Here is an 18,329-nt window from a genome sequence, read left to right on the forward strand (position 1 = left end):
AGGGGCTGGGGAGATGTCTGAGCAGGTAAAGTGCTTGCTTGTGCAAGCAATAAGGACCTGAGTTCAACATAATACCCAGCACCCATATAAATTCTGGGCACAGTGGCATGCACCTATAAGCCCAGCACTGGGGAGGCAGAGACAGGATCCTTGGGGTTTACTAGTCTAGCTGAATTGGTGAGCTCCAGATTCAGTGAGAGATACTGTCTCAACAAAATAAGGTCAAGAGTAATAAGAAGATACCCATTGTTGACCCCTGGCTTCCACATGCATGAGTGCACAATGCACATACACTCCCCTATATATGCACACACACATACAAACATGCATGCACTGTTCCCCTCCTTTCAGGTCAGCTCATGGAGTCAGAAGTGAGCAACAAACCTGCTGCAGTCTACATAGTGAATTTCAGGTCAGCCTGGGCTGGAGCAAGACCCAACTTTGAAAAACCAAAAATAAATAAATAAATAATAGCTATGCATGGTGCATGCCTTTGATCCCAGCACTTGGGAGGCAGAGGTGGGAGGACTGAAGTGAGTTCAAGGCCAACTTGGAGCTACAGAGTGAGTTCCAGGCTAGAGCAAGACCCTATCTTGGAAAACCCTCTGCAAATAAATAAAATAAATAGGGCTGGAGAAATGGCTTAGTGGTTAAGGCGACTGCCTTCAAAGCCAAAGGACCAGAGTTTGATTCCCCAGGACCCACATAAGCCAAATGCACAAGGTGGTGCATGTGTCTGGAGTTGGTTTGCAGTGGCTAGAGGTCCTGGTGTGCCCATTCTCTCTCTCTTTCTCAAATAAATAAATTAAGTATTTAAAAATAATAAATAAACAACAACAAAACAACAGAAAGACACATCAATAAAAGGAACTGACATTTCTGGAGAACTGTGTCTTTCACCAAATTCAGGGAACAGATCGAGAAGCCTATCTGAGGACCAGACTGTGACCAAGGCAGGCAGAGCCAAGGCACACAGCTGTGATTTGCACTGATACACTTTTAAAAGGAGAGAAGTCGAGGCAAATGAGAACAAATGACCAGGGACTTGGCATCAGATCACCCCCATGAGCTTCCTACTATTGAGTCTCCAGGGCAGGGCTGACTTCAGACAGCATTGTGAGCCCACCAAATTCACCTCGCACACACAGATCTGAGATGTGCTGGCTGGGCCCGGGTCGGACTCTGCCCCAGAGCAGAGGGAGGTGAGTGACTCTGTTTTCACCAGCCTCACAGAGCTCCAGCTTTTATTTGTTTATTGTAATGAAGGACAAATGTTCAAAAGTAAAATGAAGCCATGAGAGTAAGATACATAAATGAAACTTCAATATAGAAAAAAGGCCTTGCTGGAAAACAGGAGGAAGAATATTGGAAATAGACACCCAAACAGCTCACATTGTTGACAGGATTAAACTGCTACTGATTCTCTCCAGAACATCAAGGTTTCATTTTGCTCAGCCTGAGATCTCGTTCAATTTCAAACTGCCTGTGGTCCACCCGTTCTAGAAAAGCTTTGCGTTCAATGTACCTGGAAGAAGATGAAAAAAGTGTCAGTGGGATCCAGTAAGAAGAAAGAACTCCCAGGCACTGTTCCCCACTCCAGAGGTAAAGCAGACCACAGCAAACAGAAGCAGATAGACCACTCTGGTATCCAGAATGACCACTCTGGACTCTGTCACTCACCCAAATCACTCCCATTTGGTCTACACAAGGACAATTCTGGCTCTGATGTGAATGAAACTCAACTGGAAAGAACAGGTAACAACTTATCAAAGGGAAGCATATTAGAGGCAGGAGAACATTCTATTTTGTTATGTTAAGGGAAGGAGAAATAATGCCAGTTTAGCTCAATCCCTAGCTTGGTTAGACATCAGCTGAGCAATGCTGGTCAAGGACTGGACCTCTCTGAGCTTCAATTTTTCTCCACAGCAACAAGATGCCATATTTCCTGGACTTACTACTGCAACAGAAAGCTATGTTCTTTGCTTACCTCAAAACACAAAAGGGTCCATTTGAAAATGGAAGAAGGGCTGGAGAGATGGCTTAGCAGTTAAGGGGCTTGCCTGCAAAGTCTAACAACCTGAGTTTGATTCCCCAGTGTCCACATAAAGCCAAACGTATAAGGTGGCACATGCATCTTGATTTTGTTTGCAGTGGCTAGAGGCCCTTGAGTGCTCATTCTCTCCATTTCACTCTGCTTGCAAATAAATAGACAAAATGCATTTGAAACACCACCCAGGGTTGCTGTGAGAAGGGAGCTGAAGTCTCCCTATTTATTTTCCTTTAGCTCCTTCCAGCCTCACGTCCTGCTCTGCCCTCCTTGGTACCTTCCACCCAGTTTACAGCCAGGCTGCTTCTGTAGGAACGACAGGAGAAGCCCTGTCCTAAACTCCTCTATATAGTGAGCTCAAACAACTCTGCACCCACAGTCCACTTCAGGATCCCTTTGGGAGGCTAGGGCCAAGGTCAGCAGAGTCTCCCTCAGTCTTTCCATGCAGGGTGGGAGAGAGGCCAGGCCTTAAGTAGGCAGGCATGCTGGCCAGGAGTGAGGCTGGCTGCTTAATGAGACACAGCTGCATTTTAATGCACCTTCTTGTCATAAAGTGAGCTGGGTTTTGCCTGGGGGGAGGAGATCTCTGCTACTAATTAATCTACTGTGAGAGTAAAATTGCCATTGAAAATGGGAGACATAATTGAATCTCTACACTAATTTTTCTTTTGTTGCACTGTGGAAAATGTGCATCTGTCATTACAAGGTTATTACATTCATGGTGAGGGTGTTGCCAGGTTCAGGAGCCTGTGTTCTTTGCTGAGTTCATGCCTTCCCTGACAGCAGCATCCTGTGAAGTGCAGCCCATCAGTCAAGCCTGTGGCTACTAATCCTACATTGAGGACTGACTAGAAACCAGAAGCTCTGAGTCCTGAGGGTGCTAAGTGTGAATCCTGTCACTTACTGGCTGTTGACTCTAGGCAAGCCACAAAAACTTAACAATTCTGTTTCCTGATAAACAAAAGAAAAAGAAAATAAAGGAACAAAGAGCAGGGTATTATGGTGTCATATATCTAAAGACCCAGCATTCTTGGAAGCTGAGTCAAGATGACTGGCAAGAGTTGGAGACCAGCCTGGGCTACAGTGTGAGACTCTGTCTTAAAAAACAACAACAAAAGCCAAAACAAAAAAGCAAATCTCTTCTCCCACCCCAAGAATCAAATTAAAAGAAAAATAAGCCAGGCATGGTGGCACTCGCCTTTAATCCGAGCACTTGGAAGGCAGAGGTAGGTGGGTCACTGTAAGTTTGAGGCTGCCCTGAGACTACATAGTAAATTCCAGGTCAGCCTGGGCTAGAGTGAGACCCTACCTCGAAAAACAACAAAAGTACATTAAAAAAAAAAAAAAGGCCGTGTGTGGTGGCACACGCCTTTAATCCCAGTACTCGGGAGGCAGAGCTGGGAGGATTGCCGTGAGTTCGAAGCCACCCTGAAACTCCATAGTGAATTCCAGGTCAGCCTGGGCTAGAGTGAGACCCTACCTCAAAAAACCAAAAAAAAAGATAAATCCTCCCTGAAGAGCTGTTGTTGGGATAAAGTGGAATAGTATATACATAATGCTTGGTATAAAGCAAGTGCTCAACAAAGTGGTAGCTAATGCGGTCACCATCACTTTAGGAAGCCAGCTTCCATCAGAGTCCTGGAGTATAACAGATGGCCCAAGTTGGGATGTGTGTTGTCAACAACTAGTAACCCCCAACTGGTTGGGATCAGGAACTAAGCAGCTATGTGAGACCCATCAAGGAGGCCAGAATGGCGGCAAACACACAGAGGGTGCGTGCAGGTCAGAGTTGTCAGACTTAGCATGTAAAATAAAGGATGCCCAGTTTAATTTGAATTTCAGATTCCCTGGCAGAGGGAAAGCATCAGACGTTGTAGTTTTTTTGTTTTGTTTTGAGGTAAGGTCTCACTCTAGCCCAGGCTGACCTGGAATTCACTATGTCGTCTCAGGGTAGTCTCGAACTCACAGAGATCTTCCTGCCTCTGCCTCCCGAGTGCTAGGATTAAAGGCGTGCACCACCACACCTGGCTTTGGCTTTGTAGATTCTTTTGATAACTAGAGGGAATGGGGAGGCTGGGATGGTAAAGTGTGGACACACAAACCACCAACTCATCTCCCCTATCACCAGCAACCCGGGGGTCTCAAGTGGGGCTTCATCCCACTGCAACAAGCCAGGGCTTTCTGCGTGGGAGACAGGGTCTTAATGGCAGTGCTGAGCCTCTTGGAGAAGCCAGCAAGAGAGATCAGTGCGATGCAGGCATCACCCAGGGGTGTTTCAGCAAGAGCGCCAGAGCATGCTACCGGCCAGGAGACCACAAGAAGATGGCTGCGAACAGGTATAGTTCTTCCCAACCTCCCTTTAAAGAACATCAGCCTAAACGAAGGCTTGCAGGTTTCACAAAAGCTGTGTGGGTCCAGCTGACTCTGACTACCAAAAACAAAGCCCAGGACAGATGCTAAATAGACAGAGCTGAAGCCAAGAGAAGCCTCAGGCATCAACAGGGGCACATGAGCAGGATGCAACTGAATCCTCAAGGGGAACCTAGACAAAGGTCACCAAGGCAGGTCTGGCAACTATTCCCATTCACAGCCCAGTGGCAGCTGCCAACAGGATCTTTGTGACAACCTTACTTTACTGCCAAGAGCTGACCATACACCAACCTTCTTCTGAGGATGAGAATGGTGACTTTAGTGTTTACTCTGTGCTTCTGGGTGAGGTATTTCCACCATTCATTCACATTCATGCTCTCCCTCCCCCCCTCCCTCTTTCCCTTTTTCTCCCTCCCTCCTCCCTCCTCCCTCTTTCTCTCTCTCTCATTGATGGAACAAAATTCATGACCAGAAAGCAGCAGCTTATGGGAGAAATGGGTTTATTTTGGCTTACAGCTTCTAGAAGTGTCCATCATGATGGAGAAAGCAGGTGAAGAGCAGGAAACTGACATTACATTGTCATGTCAGTAGAGAGGAAGAGAAGGATGAATGCTGCTTGTTTTGCAAAGAGAGAGAGAGAATAGGCACACTAGGGCCTTTAGCCACTGCAAACAAACTCCAGAAGCATGCACCACTTTGTGCATCTGGCTTACATGCGTATTGGAGAATTTGAACCTGGGTCCTTAGGCCTCACAGGCAAGTGCCTTAATCTCTAAGCCATCCCTCCAGCTCAGCTCTCCTTTTTATACAGTCTAGGAACCAAGCCCATGCGAAGGTGCTACCTACAATCAGGTGGGTTCTTCAACCTCAACTAATCTAATCTAGAAACTCCCTCATAGATATGACCGGAGACTTGTTTCCATGGTAATTCTAAATCCTGTCAAAATGACAATCAGAGATTAGCCATCAATGTGTATTTTTCTTCTCTGTGAAGCAGGAATAAAAATTAAAATGTACTTCTGTGGGTGTAATGAAACACTGTGAGAGTGCTTTGTAAACAATCAAAACTAAAAAATAATTATGTGATTTTTTTATTTTATGAGGTAGGTGCTCACTGTAGCACAGACTGACCTGGAACTCATTCTGTAGCTCCAGGCTAGCCTAAAACTCATGGCAATCCTACCTCAGTCTTCCAAGTGATGAGATTAAAGGTGTGTACTGTCACACCTCACTAGTTATGTGGTTTACTCTGGGGTCTTGGTTATTGCTCTTCATTTCTAAGTCCTGGAACCTGGGTCAACTGGAAGAGACCAAGAGAGCAAATGCTTTAGAGAGAAAAAGGGATGCTTGGAAAGTCTGCTTCGAAGGCCACCTGAGTGCTCACCTACTTCAGCTGGATCTCAGGAGTATTCCGGCACTTTAATTGGGCCACAGCTGCAGAACAGACATGCTGGCTGACAAGCGCAATGGGAATCATGGTTCTGGTTCATTTTGTCTTGGTGCTTTTCTTACCTTTGTCCAGGCTGCCAGGGGACTCAGCCTCATTGAGCCTGGCCTACCTAGGGAAGCCTAGGTAGAGGTGGGCCATGCTTTACTGCTACTATGGTCCTTTAAAAAAAATAATTTACTTGGGCTGGAGAAACAGCTTAGTGGTTAAGGCGCTTGCCTGCAAAGCCAAAGGACCCAGCTTTAACTCCCCAGGACCCACGTAAGCCAGATGCACAAGGTGGTGCATGTGTCTGGAGTTCATTTGCAGTGTCTAGAGGCCCTGATGCACCCATTTCTCTCTGCCTCTTTCACTCTCTCTCCCTCTCTCAAATAAGTAAATAAAAATAAAAATATTTAAAGCCAGGCATGGTGGCTCACGCCTCTAATCCCAGCACTCAGGAGGCATAGGTAGGAGGATCACCATGAGTTCAAGGCCACCCTGAGACTACATAGTTAATTCCAGGTCAGCCTGGGCCAGAGTGAGGCCCTACCTCAGAAAACCAAGAAAAAAATTTTATTTATTTATTTATTTAATTTATTCATAAGCACAGAGAGAATGAGCACATCAGGGCTTCCTGCCAAAGCTAATTTCAGATACATGTGTCACCTTGTGCATCTGGTTTTACATAGGTAGCAGGGAATCAATCCCGGGCTACTATAGACTTTCAAAGCAAGGGCTTGAACTGCTGAACCATCTAGCCCCTACGATGGTCTTTTATGTTCCACTTAAGAAGTAGATCTTTTCATCTTTTCATTAACAACATATGTTAATATGTTAATAACACCAAGAGCCTATGGGGATGGGCATGGTGGCACATATCTTTAATCCCAGCACTTGGGAGGCAGAGGTAAGAGGATTGCTGTGAGTTCAAGGACAACCTAAGACTACATAGTGAGTTCCAGTTCAGCCTGGGTAGAAGGAGATCCTACCTTGAAACCCAACTCCTCCCAGCCCTCCCCCCCCCCCACAAAAAAAGAGCCTGTGGGATCAGGTGTGGAGGCTCACATGCCGATAGTTCCAGCACTTGGGAGGCTGAGGTAGGAGGATCATCATGAATTCTAGATCAGCCTGAGCTACACTGAAGCTCTGCTTCAAAAAAACCAAAAAGAACTTATGGGAAGTTTTTCCTTTCAGAACCAGGTAACATACAACAGGCTGTGATATCTTACGGCTCTTTCAACCCAAATTACTTTTCTCCTTTGATTTTCCTGAAACCCAGAACATTGGGGAGGGAAGAAGAAATGGAAGAAGAGGATGAGGGAAGATATCAGCACATTCTCTCTGGGAAATCATTCTCCAAGAGGTCAGAGGGTGCCAACCCTCCAAATGCTCTGTTAAGTGATCCTCCTGTGGCTGAACCCCAAGAGTCTACACCATGTAAGGAAAAGTAAACACAAAGGAGACACAGGGCAGCCTGTGTCTATGAAGGCCACTCCAAGGCCAGAGCACAGTGAAGTCAGCCAACACAACCCAGACAGTACACTCACTTACCAACACCACAAAGCAATGGCAATGGAAAAACTCTGAGGCTAGAATACTACAGCTCTGGGACAGCTGAAATGGGATATGGACTTTTCTGTCCCGAGAACACAACTGGAAGCAGCAAACTGCCAATACTGCACTGGTATCTCACCATCTCCAGGACCTAATTTGCATAAAATATCTTGAGGGCCAGACAGAGAGGCCAGTTATTGCAATTATTTCTTCCCCACTGCTTCCTTTTCATACCACCTCAAGGCTGTGCTGGTCTGGAAAGGGACTCTTGGAAATCAATTCTTCAGAGAAAAAAAATTACCTTCTGCCAACGCTATCCAATTCATAAAATACCTGGTTTCCAGTCATCTCTCCAAGACCTTCAGTTTAACTGGGCAGACAGCAGCAGCGAAGCCAGGCCTGTGCTTATCTTCACTATGCGGCGATCCTCTCGCCAGGGCCTCTGTCTTGCCTTGTTAGAAGCTGCCACTGCTGACCACCACCAGGAAACCTGTGTGATCTACAGCTGGAGGCAGCCCTGTTCAACACCTGAATGCAGTCTGCTGTCACTTGTGGAATGCTGCATGGGGACTGGGTCTGGGTGGGTGGGGGCTGAGGCTGAGAACAAAAGTAACGATCCTTGCTGGGAAGATACTGTCTCTGGGACAGGCACTTCAACCATTCTGCTGACTGAAAAGGATGCCTGCATGGAGCCATCATTCTGATGCATTATGCCTGACTTTTCTGGGTGGCTAGTTCTAATCCCATCAGACTGACAAACAAGCCAACACTATCTGTTAAACATGCATGCTTAGACACTAACGGAGTGGCACCTGCTTCAGGTTGGAGGCTGTTCTAAGTGCTATTGACACAACTGGGACAAAGCCCTATCCTGGGAAGGGCTTACTGCAAATGAACAAAACATGTTGAAATCAATTAGAGGAAAGCAAACAAGATGATGTGATTTAGGCAGTACAGCTACTCTAGAGTGAGGTGTCTGACAAGCCAAAGCCTTCTAGGGGAGGGGCACTAGGGAGGGAGGGGCAGGGCGGCTGGGCCGTATCAAGCAGGGGGAGAAGACCACAGAAGTGGGCAGGAAAGGCTTGACAGGGGCTGGCCAGCCCGAGTAAGGAGTTTCACATCGATTGGAACTGCTACTGGAGGGCTTACAGCAGGGAGAAGAAAAACAGACTGTACTTTATACAATTTCAGAGACTGGCTGGAAAATGGATGGACAGGTGGTGAGGCAGGAGTGAGCAGTGCAGTGTCTGCAGGGTGGTAGTGGGGCCGGGCAAGGCAGGACAGGATGAAATCTTTTGTGACAAAAGCATGGACTGGACTTATAGGATGTGAAGGAGAAGAGAAGCAAAGGCAATGCCTAAGTTTTTCTTCTGGCAGTGGATGGACAACAGTGGTACTTTCTAAGAAGTCTGAGGGAGCGGGGAAGGTATGAATTTGGTTCTAGAGTTAAGTCTAATAAGTCAAATGGTTAAGTTAAGTCTAATAAGTCAACTAATGAGCTGAGGTCGAAGTCTAGAGCTCAGTGGAAAGCGTGAGGCAGGGGAAGCCTCTTTCCTATTGTGACACAGGGTCTTGCTGTGATGCCAACGTGGCCCTCTGCTTCAGCCTCCTGACAGGTGGGTGCCACCATGTTTGGGCCTCTTATTTTGAGTCACCAGTAGAAAACTGTGGCTGTCAAGAAGGGTGTGGTGTCACAAACCTTTAATCCCAGCACTTGGGAGGCAGAGGTAGGAGGAGAATGAGTGCCAGGTCAGCCTGGGCTAAAGTGAGACCCTTAAAAAACAACAACAAAAAAATGGTTGGGTAACACAATATTTATTTGGCCTGTAAAAAAGTGAAGTATTTTATACTTGAAGTTCCAATTTATTGGTCTTTCAAAGCTGCAGTGTGGTTCTGCTTCTATCTGAAGTAGAATGCTGCACCCCAGATTCAGGAAAGCCTTAGTCTAAAGGAGATTTGCTTTTAGTATGAACGACTATTGTTTCCTTGTTTCCTTCCTTCCTTTTTGGTTTTTCAAGGCAGGGTACTGAGATTAAAGGTATGGGTCACCACCATGCCCAGCTCTGTTTTGATCTCTCCCTCAATCCCCCATCCTGTCAGCAAGCCCTAGTGATTCTCTAGTCTCTGGTCCTCAAAGAACTGAGGTTATAGACACCTATGTGGCCACACCCAGCTGCTGTCTATGTGGGTGCTGGGAATCAAACTCAGCCTTATGGCCTCATGCTTGTGCAGCAAATGTTCTTAACTGCTGAGCTATCTTCTCAGTTCCCTCTTTTGATTTTTTGTTTTTCTTTTTTGGAGGTAGAATCTCACGCTAGCTCAGGCTGACCTGGAACTCACTCTGTAATTCCATGCTGGCTTTGAACTCACAGCAATCAATCTACCTCTGCTGCAATTAAAGGCTTCGAAGTGTGCACTACCATGCCCAACTTTATACTAGTGAGTTTTTCAGGGTAGCCTAGAACTCATGGAAGAGTTAGGGAAATCACAGTAGAGATGCCTCCAAGCTTTACTTCCATCTAATGTGGAAAACATTACTGAGGGATTGCTAGGGACTATTGGCATAGATCACCTAGTTTTCCAGCAGGCCTAAGTCTTGGTGTGGTTACTAATGAAAAGTTGGGGTTGCAGGGGAGGGAAGAAACTCCTATTATGAAACTGACATGCTGCCTACTGTGCTAACAGGGCACCTCAGAACTAGTATATAAACACACTGGCCATTTTCCCTCCTACTTTACTTTCCACAACAACCCTGAGAGGTATTTAAAGACTATTACCTTCCAGATGAATGAATTCTAGGCCAGGTAAGCCTTCATTATGAGACCTTGCCTCAAAACTCTTTATCAGGGCTCAGCAGTTAAGGAGCTTGACAGCAAAGCCAAGGGACCCAGGTTCGATTCCCCAGTACCCACACGTACAAGGTGGCACATGCATCTGGAATTCATTTGCAGTGGCTAGAGGCCCTGGTATGCTGATACTATCTCTCTCTCACATAAATAAATTAAATTAAATATATTTTTTAATTATTAATTTTTATTTATTTGTTTAAGAGTGACAGACAGAGAAACAGGCAGACAGAGAGAGAGAGAATGGGTGAGTCAGGGCTTCCAGCCACCGCAAATGAACTCCAGACACGTGCGCCCCCTTGTGCATCTGGCTAACTTGGGTCCTGGGGAATCGAGCCTTGAACTGGGGTCCTTAGGCTTCACAGGCTCAACTGCTAAGCCATCTCTCCAGCCCAAAATAAAATATTTTAAAAAACCTAATTCTTTAAAAGAAAAAAAGGGCTCAACCATGTTTATTGCTGCTCAATTTATAATAGCTGGGAAATGGAACCAGCCTAGATGTCCCTCAACTGATGAGTGGATAATGAAGATGTGGCACATTTATACAATAGAGTTCTATTCAGTGGTAAAGAAAAATGAAGTTATGAAATTTGCAGAAAAAATGGAAGGACCTGGAAAGAATTATACTAAGTGAGGTAACCCAGGCCCAGAAAGCCAAGTGCCACATGTTCTCCCTCATATGTGGATCCTAGCTACAGATGATTGGGCTTCTGCGTGAGAAGGAAAATAGTAGCAGAGGCCAGTAAGTTAAAAAGGAGATATAAAGGGAGGAGAAAGGAAGGGAGGAGGGTACTTAATAGGTTGGTATTGTATATATGTAAGTACAATGATTGAGATGGGGAGGTAATATGATGGAGAATGGAATGTCAAAGGGGAAAGTTTGGGGGAAACAAGGGTATTACCATGAGAGTTTTTTTTATAATCATGGAAAATGTTAACAAAAGTTAAATTAAAAAAAAGAAAAAAAGGGAAAAGGCTAGTTAAGCACCAGCACTCACTGCTCTATGCTTCCTGACAGTGGGTGAATGCAGCCAGCTATATCATACACCTACTTCCACACCTCTCCCTCCACGCCTCTCCCTATCCTCATGAGGAACTATACCCCTCAATCAAGCCCGTCCTTCCTTTAGTTCCTTTTGTCAGTTTTGTCACAGAAACTCAGTTTTCTCACTTTATGCTTTCTTCTTGTTAATGAAAACAAATATTTTTTCTTTTTATTTATTTTTTTAAAGATTTTATTTTTGTTTTTATTTATTTATTAGAGACAGAAAAAGGGAGAGAGCAAGAGAGTGAGAATGGGCACACCAGGGCCTCCAGTCACTGCAAATGAACTCCAGACACATGCACCACCATGTGCATCTGGCTTACGTGGGACCTGGAGAACCAAACCAGGTCCTTAGGTTTCACAGACATGCACCTCAACCATTAAGCCATCTCTCCACCCTTCTTTTTATTTTTTCGAGGTAGGGTCCCATTCTCTCTCTCTCTCTGCCTCTTTCTCTCTAGGTCTGTTACTCTCAAATAAATAAATAAAAATTAAAAAAAGAAAAGAAATATGAATTCTTAAACTGGACATGGTGGCCCATGCCTTTAATACTAGTTCTCAGGTGGCACAGATAGGCAATCTCTGTGGGTTTGAGGCCAGTCTGAGACTACATAGTGAATTTCAGGTCAACCTGGGCTATAGTGAGACTCTACCTCAAAAAAAAAAAAAAAAAAGATGAAGGCTGGAGAGATGGCTTAGCAGTTAAGGCACTTGCCTGAGAAGCCTAAGAACCCATGTTTTTTTTTTTTTAATTTTTATTAGCATTTTCCATGATTATAAAAAAATCCCATGTTAATTCCCTCCCTCCCCCACACACTTTCTCCTTTGAAATTCCATTCTCCATCATATTACCTCCCCATCACAATCATTGTACTTACATATATACAATATCAACCTATTAAGTACCCTCCTCCCTTCCTTTCTCTTCCCTTTATGTCCCATGCTTTACTCTCCAGATCCCTTGTAAGCCAGATGCACAAGGTGATGCAAATGTGGAAGGTTGCACATGTGCACAAGATGGCACCATGTCTGGAGTTTGATGAGGCCCTGGTGCACTAATTCTCCCCACTCCCCCCATAAAAAATACAAAAGAAAGATATGAAACTAAGTCTCTCACTTTTCTTTCTTTCTTTTTAAAATATTTATTTATTTATTTACTTGAGAGAGAGGCAAATACATACAGAGAACTCCAGATGCATGGGCCACCTTGTACATCTGGGTTGCATGGGTCCTGGGGAATCGAACCTGAGTCCTTTGGCTTTGCAGGCATGCATCTTAATCACTCAGCCATCTCTCCAGCTACCTCACTTTTCTTTATTACAATTTAGGATAGTAATAACCTGAATGATAAACACTTAGTAATGTGAACTTTTAGAATGGAAAGATGGCTCAGCGGTTAAGACATTTGATTGTAAAGTCTACGGACCCAGGCTCGATTCCCCAGGACCCAAATAAGCCAGATGTACAAGGTGGTGCATGTATCTGGAGTTTGTTTGCAGTGGCTGGATGCCCTGACACACCCATTCTCTGTCTCTTCTTCTTTCTCTTTTTCTCTCTCTGCCACTTTTTTTCTCTCTCAAATAAGTAAAAATAAAAAAGCCAGGTATGGGCTAGAGAGATGGCTTAGCTCTTAAGGCACATGCCTGTGAAGCCTAAGGACCTTGGTTTGATTCTCCAGGTCCCATGTAGGCCAGTTGCAAATGGTGGCACATGCGTCTGGAGTTTGTTTGCAGTGGCTGGAGGCCCTGGTGCACCCATTCTCTCTCTCTCTCTCTCTCTCTCTCTCTCTCTGCCTCTAAAAAAAAAAAAGCCAGGTATGCTGGCGCATGCCTTTAATCCCAGCACTTGGGAGGCAGAGGTAGGAAGATCACTGTGAGTTTGAGGCAACCCTGAGACTACATAGTGAATTCCAGGTCAGCCTGAGCGACCATGAGACCCTACCTCAAAAAACCAATAAATAAATAAAAATTAAAAAAAAAAAAGAAAAAAGAAAAAGCACCATGAGAGCTGGGTACAGTGGCTGTAAACCTAGCACTTATGAGGCTGAGACAGAAGGATTGCCATAAATTTGAGACTCTCTCTCATGGCCCTCAACACTGAAAAAAAAAAGGAAGAAAATGGCAAAAATGGATCCTTTTTATAAATGAATGGTTATGGATATCTTCTAAGGATATCCAAAGTGAAAAGGAAAGAGTACAGTGGTGGCCTGGGATGCTGTCTGAGAGACTGGCACATCATACAGGCGATAGCTAAGGGTGAGGCCCTACCCTTGGGTACATGTCACAATGACACAGACACAAAAGGAAAATAAGGACTGGGGAGATGGTTCAGTGGTTAAAGGTGCTCACTTGCAAAGCCTGCTGGTCAGGGTTCAATTCCCTAGTATACAAATAAAAGCCAGACAGAAAAGGTGGTGCATGTGTCTGGAGTTTGTTTGCAGCAGTGAGAGGCTCTGGTATGCCCATTCACACACATACGCACACACACTCTCTCTCTTAAATAAATAAAATTTTAACACTACAAATAAACATAAAAACCACCTTTTGATAATATGACAATTTCTAGTCATTCCTGGCTTTGATTTTGAAGTATTTGAACTATTCTGGCTTCTCAGAAGGCCAACTGATTCAGATGAGGCCAAGGCTGCTACTGTGAGCCGGAGCCAACCCTGTGTCTAGGCCACTGACTTACGGTTCACTGGAGCTGCACTTCACCACCACAGTGATGCTCACATGCCCTCCTTCCATTTACCCAGAAGCTTCCTCTCAATGAGATCTGCCCCACCTCAGAACAGAGCTTTGCTGATATATCTGGGGAAACACTCAGAATGCTTGTTTCATCATGAGAAGTTCCTGCTTGCTTCAGTTGGGGTACAATGACTCATTCAGAGTTCTGAGGACAAAGAAATATAATCTATTTCCTCTTACCCCTCTTTCCCTCGGTTATGGATGGCTAGTTCTTCACCAATCCCTTCTTCCTCCTTGAAGCTTTCCCAATCCAATTTAGATTTCTCAAGGGTGCTCATTTTCTGCTTCTTGGCTCCAATTTTCCCCAAAAGGCTGCTCATGCCACTTGATCTTTTTACCCTAAGAAAAAAGAACAACAAATGTAAAAACTCTATAATCTTTCTTTCCTTAATCTGGAATTCACTTAAGTAGACTCAGGGTGGTCTTGAACTCACAGTGATTCACCTACCTCTGTCTCCTGAGTGCTGGGATTAAAGATGTGCACCACCAGGCCCGGTTAACAATGATCTTTTTGTTTGTTTGGTTTTGGTTTTCAAGGTGCAGTAGTCTCACTCTAGCCCAGGCTTACCTGGAATTCACTATGTATTCTCAGGGTGGCGTCAAATTTACAGTGATCTCCCCTATCTCTGCCTCCCAAATGCTGGGATTAAAGGTGTGCACCACCACGCCCAGTTAGCAATGATATTTTGATTAACATTTCTTTTTTTTTGGATGGGCATAAGGTTGTAATTAGGGCATTTTCTTCCTTGTGTGAAGAAACTATAGGTAGAGCAGAATTCTACTTAGTTATGTATTTTTGATGTTTGTATGTATGGCATGTGCATACGTATATGTGAGTGTGGCTGCATGCATGCTACTGTGTGTGTAGCGGTCGGAGGACAACCTCCAGGTGTTGGTCCTTGTCCTCTGCCGGTTTGAGACAGGCCTCTTGTTTACTGCTCCATTTGCCAGGCTAGCTGACCTACGAATGTGTTGTGGACCCTCCTTTCTCCACTTCCCTTCTCATCTTCGGGTGTTGACATAACAGATGCCACAACAGCAACCAGCTTCATGTGGGTTTTGGGGATCCAAATTGAGATACTGATGCTCATGTAGCAGGCACTTTATCCACTGAGCCATTCCTCTAGCCCTAGAGCAGAATTTTTTAAGTATTTTTATTTATTTGAGATATAGACAGATAGAATGGGTACACTATGGGCCTCCTGCAGCTCCATACACTACTTTGTGCATCTGGCTTTACATGGGTACTGGGAAATCAAATGTAGGCAGGCAGGCTTTGCAATTGCCTTTAACAGCTGAGCCACCTCCCCCGCCTTCTAGAGCAGAATTCTAACACAATTTCTGCCTAACATGACCGCTTAGGGGCAGGGCTGACAGAAGCCCTCACCCCTTCAGACCTCTGTGTGCTCTGTGTGGCAGGTCTCTGCTTGCCGGGAGGGAGGGAGGAGAGTGATGGGGCTCAGGCAAGGCTTTGGAGTCACATGAACAAGTTCCAATTCCAACTGTGCGTGAATGACTGGAGGCTAGTTATTCAAGTACATGTGCCCTGGTTTCCTAATCTCTGGTGAATGCTTGCTTACTCATGGACTGTGGGGTCCATGCACAGGGTTAAAACAATATCCAGTGTAGTGTCAAGGTGCCATGAGTGTTGGCCACCTTGAATCACTGACATAGTTTGTACTCTGAAGCCGCAGGGGACTCTGAGTTTAGGAGTAGCAGTAAGAAGCAGTTCTGAGCACTGATGAGCAAGAAGTCACAGCATCGTAAATGGGCCTTTTAAAGGCAGTTCCCTTTCAACTCTTCTGAGTTGGGGCCTGGTTTCCCCCGGAGTTGGAGAACATTCCTCACCCTGAAAGCAGAGAATATACAGCCTGTGCTCTACTCACTGGTGATGCTATCACAGGCTGTGGGAGAAACCCATATGTCCAAATTCAAGTCTTGGCAGGTCAGATGTTTCTAGTCAGTGTTACATGAATGAGATAAAATAAGAAAAACAGAAGGCAGCTAGTTCATAAGGAGGTATGAGAGGAAGAAACTTCAGAAGGAACATGGTCCCCTCCAACCCCAAGGCAGGGTTTGCTCTAGCCCAGGCTGGCCTTGAACCCATTGTGATCCTCTTATGTCAGCCTCCCAAGTGCTGGGATTATAGGTGTGAACCACATGGCCCAGCTACTTTTTTTTAAAAAATGAAACATACCTACCAATATGTAAGAAATTGGAAGTTGTTTTTTTGCCTCATAGAGATATGCAAGAGACTTCAACCATTTAAAACTATGAGCTATTGAGCCGGGCGTGGTGGCGCACGCCTTTAATCCCAGCACTCGGGAGGCAGAGGTAGGAGGATTGCCATGAGTTCAAGGCCACCCTGAGATGACAGAGTTAATTCCAGGTCAGCCTGGACCAGAGTGAGACCCTACCTCGAAAAACCAACCAACCAAACAAACAAACAAAAAACAACCTATGAGCTATCATCACAATGCTCATATTCCAAGTACTTTCAGGAGTCACTTGACTTGCATTACAGCTTGATACAGATGACCAGAGGGCTCAGAGTTGAAGGGGATCATATTTGAGATGACCTAGCACATTCTGAAACCCATGGAATGTTGGGTATCTGTCCTTGGGGTAGGCCAATAGGATGTGTCCACACTACACAAGACTTGAGGCCAGACAAGTGCCCCAAACATTCTCATTCTATTAACAGTGGGCCAGAGGACATCAGCTGTCAAGTTCACACCCCACCACATACTGGGCTTAAGAACAGACTAGGCTATGCAGGTATCATCATCTTTGCCATGAGTTGGACAAATAAACAGAGTTCAGAAAGGTTAAACTATACAATCAAGGTCAAACAACAGAAAACACAGATCCAGGACCAGTGAGCTCTGGGGACTGCAGCACACTCTTGTCTCCAAGACGAGAAGCTGCTAGTGGCTTTCCTCACAGCTATTTGCCTTGCTGAAGACAACTGCAAATTCTCTTTACAAGCTTTAAATTCATATCTTCTGGACAGTCTTGTCCAGAAAACTCATTGCTACACAATTTACCCCCCCCATACACATTCTTCATGCATGAATGGCGATATGCAAATCAATGTCTCCTTTCACTTTTCACCTTCATAGCTGCTGCCCTGCTTCTTTTTATTATGTTCTTCCCGTGGTCTGACTCTCTCCTCAGCCAATGGCCCCACTCTGACATCTACTGGCATACAAATCAAATCAATTATTTCTGTTTAAATGCTGCTTCCACCCTTTAATTTACAAAGTCCTCCTTGATCTTCTCTTACCACATCTACCCTTGTAATATATGCTATAAACATACAGTTCTCCGCCTGCAGTTCACCTACTTGACCCCTTTTCACCTAGTATTGTCTTATCTTAGAAACTACTTTCTCCAGGTAGTATTTGCTGAGTTTTTCCAATTTCTGGACTAGCTGCCCCAGATGTGTTTCTATTGCACCCTGCTTTTATTTTATTTTTTTTAGTATTTCTTAGCTGGGCATGGTGGCACATGCCTTTAATCCCAGTACTCAAAGGGCAGAGGTAGGTGGATCACCGAGAGTTTGAAACCACCTTGAGACTACATAGTGAATTCGAGATCAGCCTGGGCTAGAGTGAGACCCTACCTCGAAAAATCAAAACAACCTATTTTTTCTTTCTTTTTATAAATTTATTTTTAAGGGGGATTGGCATACTAGGACTTCCTGCCATGGCAAATGAACTCTTAACTCCAGATGCACATGCTACTTTGTGCATCTGGCTTTATGTGGGTACTAGAAATTGAACCCAAGCCATCAGGCTTTGCAAGCAAGCACCCTAACCACTGAGCAATCTCTCCAGCCCTCTGCTTTTTATATGGTAGCTTTGGCTTTTTTGCAGCAGATGCTGGGGACTTACTGCAGCTGCACAGACAGCGCTGGGAAGCTGAGGTCCACTGTCTGCAAGCCCCACCAGAAGCACACATCTGGGGTGCTCCTGTTCTGGCTGCAGGGCTTCCTCGGACTATCTGTTTGGGATAAGCATGGGCTGTACGACATTTTGGTGGGGTTCACATCATTAGGGCTACTCTCACAGGGGACAGGGCTGGTGACTAAATGGCCCAGCCTCCTGCAATTCTGGAAGGCTGGATGTTTCTCACAAAATCTCGTAGGACTGGGGTCCAGTGACTTTGAAAGCTTTTCCTCATGTCTTGACTTACTCCTCCCATTCCTCACTTTTGCCTTTTTTTTTTTTTTAAACATTTTATTTATCTATTAGAGACAGAGGGAGACAGATGGAGGGGGAAAGAGGGA

General features: G+C 45.0%; 1 protein-coding gene across 1 annotated transcript in view; it reads right to left on the reverse strand.

Moving 5' to 3' along the window:
• Positions 1-1,230: 1,230 nt before the first annotated feature.
• The window catches only part of Cfdp1 (craniofacial development protein 1), a 153,286-nt gene continuing 136,187 nt past the window's right edge, over positions 1,231-18,329 (reverse strand). Inside the window, exons 6-7 of the mRNA XM_004659615.2 lie at positions 14,219-14,377; positions 1,231-1,525 (exon numbers count right to left, since the gene is read on the reverse strand). Coding sequence (XP_004659672.1) covers positions 1,435-1,525; positions 14,219-14,377 — 250 coding nt within the window. The 3' untranslated portion in view covers positions 1,231-1,434. The remainder of the gene's footprint in view (positions 1,526-14,218; positions 14,378-18,329) is intronic.

This window comes from Jaculus jaculus, chromosome 1, assembly GCF_020740685.1.
Source record: "Jaculus jaculus isolate mJacJac1 chromosome 1, mJacJac1.mat.Y.cur, whole genome shotgun sequence".
Classification (NCBI taxonomy): domain Eukaryota; kingdom Metazoa; phylum Chordata; class Mammalia; order Rodentia; family Dipodidae; genus Jaculus; species Jaculus jaculus.